This window comes from Pinus tabuliformis, chromosome 8 (assembly GCF_031772625.1).
Source record: "Pinus tabuliformis cultivar Carrire ecotype Pingquan chromosome 8, CPIR1, whole genome shotgun sequence".
NCBI lineage: Eukaryota > Viridiplantae > Streptophyta > Pinopsida > Pinales > Pinaceae > Pinus > Pinus tabuliformis.
In genome coordinates, this window is record NC_142294.1 from 1555161549 (window position 1) to 1555171639 (window position 10091).

At 41.4% G+C, this 10091-nt stretch overlaps 1 protein-coding gene across 1 annotated transcript; it reads left to right on the forward strand.

Annotated features, from left to right (window-relative positions):
• Positions 1 to 4346: 4346 nt before the first annotated feature.
• LOC149241895 (uncharacterized) lies at positions 4347 to 7598 on the forward strand. The gene is made up of 2 exons (XM_089370715.1): positions 4347 to 4793; positions 7494 to 7598. The coding sequence occupies exons 1-2, from the start codon at positions 4347 to 4349 to the stop codon at positions 7596 to 7598; spliced, it is 552 nt and encodes a 183-aa protein (XP_089226841.1).
• Positions 7599 to 10091: the final 2493 nt, after the last annotated feature.

The window sequence follows — 10091 nt, forward strand, 5'->3', positions numbered from 1 at the left end:
TTAAAATTGTAATTCTAATACCAAGAAATATTTGTTGGATTTTCAAGCTGTTATAATGGCTACTACAAAACCGCTGCAATTTTTTTCTTATGTTTCTAGATTAAAAAAAAAAAACAATAGCAACAGCTAATACATTCACAGCTCGACATTCATTGCCCGAATGTAATGGCAAAGCGTTAGTTGTTTAAACCGCAAGCTATGAACGAAACATTATACCATTGACTTGTTTAAACCAGTTTTGATATGGTTGTTTAAACCAGTTTTGAACCAGTTTTGTTGTGGCTGTTTACACCAGTTTTGAACCAGTTTTGATATGGTTATTTTGACATAATTTAATGGCTTAAAAGTTAAAATTATTATGGTTCTTGAATTTCTATGCGCACTATAAATAAATTTATTTATTTTGAGATAATTTAATGGTTTGAAAAATAAGATTATTATATTTTGAAGTAGTTAAAAGTTACGAAGATTTTTGTGGAAGCTACCCGGTATTCCTCTGTATGGCGGTGAAAATATCAATGTTTGGATTTAGTACTGCAGACTCTCTATGACTATGTTTTAGGGCTGTTTGTTTGAAACGTGCACAAAGAGATTCAGAGTGACAGATTTTCGACATAATAGCCATCTATTTTCACCCCGAATGGTTGGGCGACATATTTTTGGATCTCATATTGAATAGAGTGTACATCCCGTAGAGGAACCCATATCTATGAAAGGAAATAGACACTTTGCAACCCCTTAAGGGACTGAACAGCACAATCCTATCAAATAGACAATGATTGACCAAGTGAACGACACAATCCTTCACTGACGGCCCAAACTGCATAATCCACTTACCGAGTGAACTACCCAATGACAGCCAAAACTGCATAATCCACTTAGCGAGTGAACTACCCAATCCTTTGTCAGTAGGAATTTCACAGTCCTTTCTCCTAGTGGACTGCAGAGTCTCCCACAGTAAATAAATTGCATAGCCCTAGAAAATAGGAAGTATGCATTTCTCTTTGAACATGTGGCACAAGTTTCTACTTTTTTATCTATGGATTGCTCTGAGGCTTTAGAAACGTACTCCCATTGTTTCTTGGATAAACTTTGTTTCTATTTTTTTTATCTATAGATTGTTCTCAGGCTTTAGAAACGCACTCCCATTGTTCACTGGATAAACTTTGTTGAGTTTACCTCCTTCGACACATAAAAGAAAAAGACAAAACAGACGTACATATCCATGCAAATCACTCCGACACAACTCTGCACGAATTTGTATAAAAAAAATAAAATTTGGCATCTCTTCAATCTTTTTTTTTGTAAGCTAAGGCGGTATTCTATTACTGAAAAAATATATTACATACATAGGCAGGTCGTCACCCGCCCAGAAGGGAAACCGGGTGACCATCGAAAGTTTTTAACAGCCATCCAGAAAAAGTATATAACCAGTCGATCTAACCATGCAAAAAACCCCTCTTTCCTTACTACAAATAAATTGTTCTTGTCTGGAATCATTACCATCGAATATAACAAAAGACAAAAAGAAGTATAGAAAAACCTCCTTGCAGCAACTGCATATTCTACTGATTCTTTGGATCGGGCTTGGCCTCACTTTCTACGTTGACCTCCATGCCACTGGCTTTAAACATCTGCAGCAGCTTGTCCATCTTTCGATCCTGCATCAGAAGAGTTACTTGGATGTTCTTCAGCTCCCTTTTGAGAGTTGGGATTCCTTGAGCTAACTCCACCATTTCCATTGCCACTTGCTCCATGGCCTTGGCTAATAGTCTCTTCATGCCCCAATATACATGTAATGACTGCTTATATAAGGACATTCTGCCCCTGGTGTGCCCCGGATCGGGAAGAAACCTCTCCCAATCATCCATTTCAGGATCCGAGAGTTCCTGCAAAGCATCTTCCTCCAGGTGGTCAATAATTCTTCGAATCTTCGGGTTGGTATCATGAAGATAAGCCTCCTCTGCCTCCTGCAACTTCTTCCGCATATCTTTTTTCCCTCTCTTCCTACCTCGTTCCTCACTGGCTGATCCTTCCTCATATGCAAATCGTTGAGTTCTGCTGCCTCGACCGCCACCTGCTTTAGGCCTCCCTCGACCCCTCTGGTTCCCACGTCCCCTCAATCCTCGGCTGCTCCTTCCTCGCCTGCCACCCGCTTCCTCTTCATCTTCGTCCGAACTCTCATCCTTATCTCCCCTGTCTCCCATTTCAATATTGCTCTGTTTCATTTTACCGACTTTTCCACCCGTTAACGGACGTTGCTCCTCCTCAGCAAGATAATCTCTTATATCGAATTCCTCCTCCGAATCCTCCGGTATTTCAAGGTAAATCCTCGGCGATGGTTGCTCAACCACAGTTTTCCCTTTCTTATCCAATTTCGCCTCCTGGCTTCGCGTCCGCCTGCCTTCTCCCCTTTCTGGGTCCTCTGCCATATTGCTTAGCAGCAAATTCGTAACTCCCCCCCTCACTTTGCTGCTATTCGTTCCCAAATTCGTCGTAATCGCCAGTGGACTGCAGGCAGACCGGGAATTCGCAATTCGCCCTCTTGCTTGCCTGAGCACTCTCAAATACACCCTTATCTCCGGTCGACTGCATGCAAATAGTAAGATAACCCTGCTCGGCCACCTTTCCTCCTTGATACTTCGTTGCTGCCTCGCCTCCTCATTAATACACATCGCGTTATCATTTTTACATTAGTACAAGTATCACTTATACAATTAGAAGAATAAATTCTGATATTAAAATATTGACAATGATAATTTAAGTTAATTTTCTAACTGACAACAAAACCATGGAGAAAGGGACATCATATAAGTATCTAAAAGATAATATACATCATAATATTCTCTTTAACTTTATTACTAAGAAATTGGCTGGAATGATTACCTTTGCGTGGAAAAGGATAGAGAAAAAAATATACCTTTGATAGTGGGATAAAATGTAACTTTTCATTAACACTTATCTCTATATGATTATGGAGCTTGGGGAATTATGGAGAAATATTAAGAAAATTCTAATGCTTTTCTTAACATATAAAGTTAGAATTAAAGAAAATACATTGCTTTAGATACTCCTATTGAAAATGTGTCTTTCTCCATTGATGACATAAGTATTATTAACTATCTAATGTAAAAGAGTAACCATGACCCAAAAAAAAAAAAAACATCTTCTCCATTGATGACATAAGTATTACTAACTATCTAATGTACAAGAGAAAGATAAAAACAACGAAAGGAAAAAAAAAAAACATCTTAACGTTACCTTAAGCTCTACTGAGAAACACCTCTTCCCACCTCTTCCTAAAACTCTATTGGCATAAAGATGTCAAATCTTGACTAAACCATTAGGGATTCAAGGAATAAGTCACTTTCTACAATATTGAGATTAATAAAAATATTGTTCATTTAAATTAAAGATCAATTGGTGTCTTGTAAAGAATTAGAGGATCAAGTAGAATTAAAATATTAGTAAGAGGTGGTCAAATAAGGTTTTGTCATGTGGTTAGGTAAAGTGGATTTTATATCTCCCACCAACTTCAATTCCCTACAAGTGATATGATGATGAGAAGTATTGATATAATAAAGACATGCTTATGAATATTTTTGTATTAACCCTCCCTCCTCCCAAATAAAAATAAATAAAAATAATTTTAATTAAATTAATATGGAAAAGTAACTCGACATTAAATTTTAATTTCCAAATAATTTTTAAAATAATAATTTAAAAAAATTATTAATCGCAAATTTAAAGGTAAAAAATATTCAATACAACTTAAAACAAACTATTAAAACTAAAAATAAAACAAATAGTCCACTTCAAATTTAATAAACAAAAGATAATCTTACTAAAACTTAACCACCACTACGTTATTAATAATGATTAAATTATACTAGGGAATTTTGGGTAATCTAATCTGAATAGTAGGAGAGGAACCGATGCAGCGATCATCCTGCCTGCAACACTTTTGAGAACCCTAATCACCGATCGCCTCTGAAGGCTCGAGCTCATGCCGCCAGACTCCTTCTGAAAGCCTTCAATGGCAAAGCTTGCACGAGGGGAGGGCTCCGCCCCCCCCTCCTCTTGACACTCCAAACTCTGACACGGAACAACATGTGACACCTCTGACCCCTTCTAGCGCGATCCCTGAAGCTGAGAAGGGAGGAAAAAGAACGCATGGAAACGAGATACCTACAGCCCAGAATGATACGGTGAATATAGAAAAAGAGGCGCACCAAAAAGCTTCTTCGTCACAGCCAAAGGCGACCTCGGCCACCTGTATTATGAAGGTTGTAGAACACATCAAGGTTGATCTACCAAGTCATCACATCAACGGTGAGATCCAATACATGCAAGATCATGCGCTAATAGGAAAGTTTCTTGGATTCTGGCCTACTGAAAAGGCATTGCAGGGTTGGATAGCCTCAAAATGGAAGCCCAAAGGACAAGCTACCCTGCAGCTTGGCCGGAAAGATTTCTTCACAGCCATCTTCCATTGTGTGGAGAACAAAGTGCGAATATTCGAAGGCGGCCCATATTTCTTTAACTCCTCGGGACTTTATCTCACGGAGTGGAAGCCAAGATTTAACCCTGATAAAGAAGATTTCAGCTGGCCTCCAGTGTGGATACGAATGTATTCCCTCCCAGTGGAATACTGGAAAGAAGAAACGCTTGCAAACATTGGCAACAAACTTGGGACCTTCATCAAAGTTGCGGTGGAAACAAAAACCCGCAAATACACCTCGTACGCCAGGATCTACGTTCAGATGCACCTGACTAACGCTTTAGCTGACTCGGTAAGTCTCTTTCACGATGACTTTGAATGGACACGGCCTTTAGATTATGAGCATATCCCCTTTTGCTGCCGCAAATGTCATGAGCATGGCCACCTCTTCCGAGACTGTCCGCTGAACTCGCAGTCTAAAGCCTCTTCCAATGACACAAATAAAGACTCGTAAGGTTTCACCAAAGTTCCTAACCGCCGTAGGCATGCCAAGAAAAGCCCGACTGTCCCTGATAATGCCATCAAATCAGATTCACAGAATAGATTCTCTTTGCTTGCTTCTCAAGATCCCTTGGAGAATATTTCTATGCCTTCATCTTCCCTTAACCCCTTAGCCCCCATGCAGTACTCAAATCCAGTCTCTTCTCACCACACACCTAACCCTCCTTCGGATAATTCTAAAATGGTTTCAGATCACAGCTCTTTCCCCTCTTCCCAAGGGAAATTTGTGCTAGATTTTAAACAGCAGGCCTCGGCCATGGACCTAGATGCAGATCTTGCTCTCAGTCTTCAAGAAGACACAGATGAGGAAGACCAGAGCCCCCCTATCATCATGGAGGAAGATTTGGAGCATGTTAGCCTAGATGGTCTTGATATCTTCAAACTTGAAACGGCCTGTAAACAAAAAGAATACAACTCAATTCCCCCTTGGAAAATCAAAAGACTTGAAGGAGTCCTGACCAAAGTGCAGCACAATAAAATTATGGGTATACAAGGAGGAAGCCCCTGGGATGGAAAAAAAACACTCAAAGAAACCAAGAAAAGTGGACGCAAGACAGATCTACAGAGGACCATAATAGTGGAGAAATACTTATGGAATCGGGGCGATTCCCTAAGTTGACAAAGTTCTATAAACCCAAACCTCAGTTTCCATGAAGCTCATCTCCTGGAATATGAGAGGACTCAAGAGCCCGTCAAAACATCGGATGATCAAAAACCTAATTCAGCAAGAAAAACCATCCATAGTTTTTCTTCAAGAGACAAAAAGCAGCAACATAGCTATTGAAAGAATTTGAAACAAGATCTGGGCAGGTAGCCTCTCAATTTCAGTTGACACCTCAGGGGCTTCAGGCAGACTTGCCATTCTGTGGATCCTGCAGACTCTTTCACTATATGATTTCCATGCCACCCATCATCTTATCCAAGCGTCCTTCCACCTCATCGGCACCAACATACATGGGCATCTCTCAAATGTGTATTTTCCACAGACTATTCAGCAAAAACTAGATCTTCTGGAAACAGTCTCTATCCTAAATTAGAACAAGCAGTTTCCCCTCTGGATTGGCGGAGGAGACTTCAACATCATAAAATCTATGGAGGAGAAAAAAGGAGGCAGAATCAGGCTTGACAGTGACAGCAATGGCCTCAAATAATTCATTCAAAGCAATCAACTCATGGATATTCTGACCTCCAATGGAATTTTTACTTGGACTAATAAGCGCCGAGGCATTCATCACATAGCCTCTAGGCTCGATAGGTTCCTCATCTCGGATAATGCAATCCACCTGGGAGGGGACTTCAACACTTCCATCATACCCCAAAGACGATCTGATCACTGGCCAATTTTGCTACAATGGTCCAGGCCAGGCACTCGCAGCAATAGACCCTTCCGATTGGAAGCCTTCTGGCTCACAAATCCGAATTTCAAGACAATGGTAAGAGAGGCATGGAAATATTATATACTGCCAGAGGGGGCCAAAATGTATCAATTCCAACAAAAATTGAAAAACTTAAAACAAGTCCTCAATGTCTGGAATCGCACACATTTTGGCAACATACAGGAGAATCACTAGAGACTGGAACAACAAATGAAAGCACTTCAACAAACTTTCATTCTAGAAGGCAGAAAAGATGATAAAAAAAAACAGGAGCAGATCCTTTGGAATCAAATTGAAGAGCGCAGGAAACAAAAGGAAATTCTCTGGCGTCAAAAATCCAGAATCAGCTAGCTAAAAGAGGGGGAGAAGAACACCAAATTCTTCCATAAAACCGCCATCCAAAGGCGAATGCACAATAACATTACATTCATAAAAAATCAACAAGGGGAAAGAATCGAAGCACATGAAGATATGGAGAAGGAATTCACAGGCTACTTTCAGGACATTCTCAGGGAGCCCACAGGCAACAGAGATGAGGCAATTAGAACCATCATGCAACGCATTCCTTGAATCATAACAGAGGATCGCAATAATAAACTGCTTCATCCTACGTCACTAAGGGAAGTTGAAGAAGCCATGCCCCAACTTAAAGATGGCAAGGCTCCTGGGCCTGACGGCTTCACAGCCAATTTCTTTCATGAATTTTGGGAGCTCATTAAAGCTGAGGTTTGGGAACTAGTGGAGGAATCAAGAATCATGCAATGGATTCTTCCTGCCCTCAATTCCACCTTCATAGCATTGGTTCCCAAAGGTGAAGAATCAAACAAGCCTAAAAAATATAGACCAATCGCGCTATGCAGTGTTATCTATAAGCTCATCTCAAAGGTAATAGCGAACAGGCTTAAACCTCTCCTTCCACTACTCATTTCTCCAGAACAGACGAGATATGTAGAAGGACGGCAGATCATGGATGGAATAATTCTATCAAATGAGGTGATTCACTCATTAAAGCTTCTAAAAAAACTAGGTATGATACTAAAACTGGATCTCTCTAAAGCCTTTGATAAACTTAGTTGGAATTACATTCACAAAATGCTACTGGCTTTTGGTTTCAGTGCAACTTGGACCAGATGGATCATGAACCTAATTTCCTCTCCCAGCTTCTCTGTCCTGCTGAATGGTTCACCCTCCTCTCCTTTCCGTCCCTCTCGTGGCATTAGGCAGGGGGATCCTCTTTCACCTTTCCTCTTTGTTCTAATGGCAGAAGGGCTCAGCAGGCTTCTCAAATCCGTTGTTTCCTCCCAAGCTCTAAAGGGAATCTCCATCCATGGTCTTAATCCTCAGTCCCATCAGCAGTTTGTTGATGACACTATGTTATTTGGTCATCCCTCCTCGCAAGAAGCCTCTGTCTTCAAATCTCTGCTCTCCCTCTTCTCCGATGCCTCTGGCACATCCATCAATGCCTCGAAATCTCAGCTCTTCTTCTTCAACACCCCCCCTCTACGCAAAGGAATATTGCCAGAATCCTGGGGTTCACCATATCCAAGCTTCCATCTAAATACCTAGGGGCACCCCTATCGGACTCTACCATCAAGCATGCTTCTTGGAGGTCTCTCCTAGATAAATTAGAATCAAAGCTCTCGTCATGGACTTTTCGTGCTCTAAACATGGCGGGCAGATTAGTCTTAATCAAATCGGTCTTACAAGCAATGCCATTGTATCTTTTTTCCATTATGGCAGCTCCAAAATGGGTCCTTAAAGCCATACGCAACCTTCAATGCAACTTCCTTTGGGGCTCCTCTGGACTGAACAGAAAATGGGCTCTTGTTAACTGGAAAGAAGTCTGCAAAATCAAATCAGAAGGAGGTCTAGGATTAAGAGATCCTCTCCAAAGCAACAATACAATGGGAGCACGAATGTGGTGGAATTGGATCTCCAAGCCACACTCACCATGGGCCAGACTATGGCAAGCAAAATATGCCCCGGGAAGTCAATGGACCGATCTCATAAGAATCAACTCCACAACCCAGGGATCACCAATCTGGAACACTGCAAAGCTTCACAACAATTTCATTCAAGAGCATAGCTTCTGGGAAATTCACTCAGGCACGACGGCAAGGTTCTGGGAGGATTCATGGCAACAACTCCCAAAACTGGCAACTTTATTTCAAAAGCCTCTTTGGCAAATTCACATGCAGCAGGCGAACCTCACCCGTGTTCATCAATTCTGGCAACAATCCACACATCATGACTTCCAAATCTGGAAACCAGCTAGCCTCTGGCAGATGGACTGGCAGGGAGAAACGCATTCTGACATCGATCAAGAACTCACCTACAGAAGAATTCGTTACTCCAGCCAGCAGGACAGATTAAGATGGGGTCATACTCGCAAAGGAACATTTACCACTAAAGAAGCTCACCAATTGCGCTATTCAGACATCCAGACAGACAAGGAAAAAATTTGGGAAAAAGTCTGGCAACCAGGACTATGGCCCAAAATTTCAACTTTCTTATGGCTTCTAAGTAAAATGCACACACTCACTTGGGACAACCTGCTCAAGCGTGGATTTATTGGGCCATCTAGATGCCCAAATTGTAATCTCAACTCTAAAACCATAAGTCATTTAATGGAAACATGTCCGCTAGCTACGCAACTTTGGAAGAAAGTTGAAAAATGCAACATGAGATCAGAAGCAAGGATGGAGGATGTAACAGAAACTATAAGGAAATGGACTAAGAACCCTTTCAAAAGCCAGCTTCTCAACTCTCTGTGGAATCTAATACCAGGCTTTATATATTGGATTCTCTGGAAGGAACGAAACTACAGAATCTTCAATAATTCCTACCAGTCAATAGACGCTCTGTGGCTCATCTTCAAAAAAAAATTACAAGAAACTTTAGCCATCAGAACCTGGTATGATACAGATCTGCCAAAATCTCAGCAGGAACGTAATATACTGAAAGAATGGAATTTAGACCTCTCCTCTTTAGAAAAGGTCAACACCCGTCCCACAACTAGCACCGCCTCTCCGCTATCCTAGTCCCCACCGGCAATCAACTCATACAAGCTGAATTTTGATGGGGCCGCCAAAGGTAATCCTGGGCCTACGGGATTTGGGGGAATCTTTAGAAGCTACACAGGAGAAATATTGCATATATTCTACGGATCAATTGGCAAAGACATTAACAATGCAGCAGAATTGGAAGGACTCTCGGAAGGGATTTGCATAGCAGAACAAAAGCACTTCTTCCCTCTTGAGGTCGAAGGAGACTCTTTCATTCTTATAGCCACTGCTAAAAGAATACAGGCAGGGGCTACCGCAGTTAAGGTAGCATCAAGCTGGCGATTGCTCAGTAGACTGGAATCACTGGAGGAAAAGCTAAAAAATCCCCAAAGCATAACCATCCAGCATGTAAGAAGAACAACAAACCAAGTAGCAGACAGACTGGCTAACCAGGGCGTATCTCAGCTGCTTCCCTACTTCTCAGGTTCTCCTGACATGGTAGAGGATGACCAACTCAAAAAGGACTGTATTTCTTTGGTGCAGAAAGATCTCTCCCTCCTGGATGCGGGTGCTTCAAAGGCATCGCAACTCACAGGTGGTGCGTCACATGGGCATGTGTCAACCCTTGCGTGCCACGTAGTACCCTACAGAATGTTTCAAATGGGCGCATGTAGGAACTTCAATGCGGGTATTATTACTGGTCTTGTC

What these genes read in the sequence shown, in the direction of transcription:
- LOC149241895 (XM_089370715.1), top strand. Translation starts at nt 4,347, where the DNA reads ATGCAAGATCATGCGCTAATAGGAAAGTTTCTTGGATTCTGGCCTACT. An exon ending in CTAACGCTTTAGCTGACTCG is followed by an intron (nt 4,794 to 7,493) that starts GTAAGTCTCTTT and finishes TTTTGGTTTCAG; the next exon opens with TGCAACTTGGACCAGATGGA.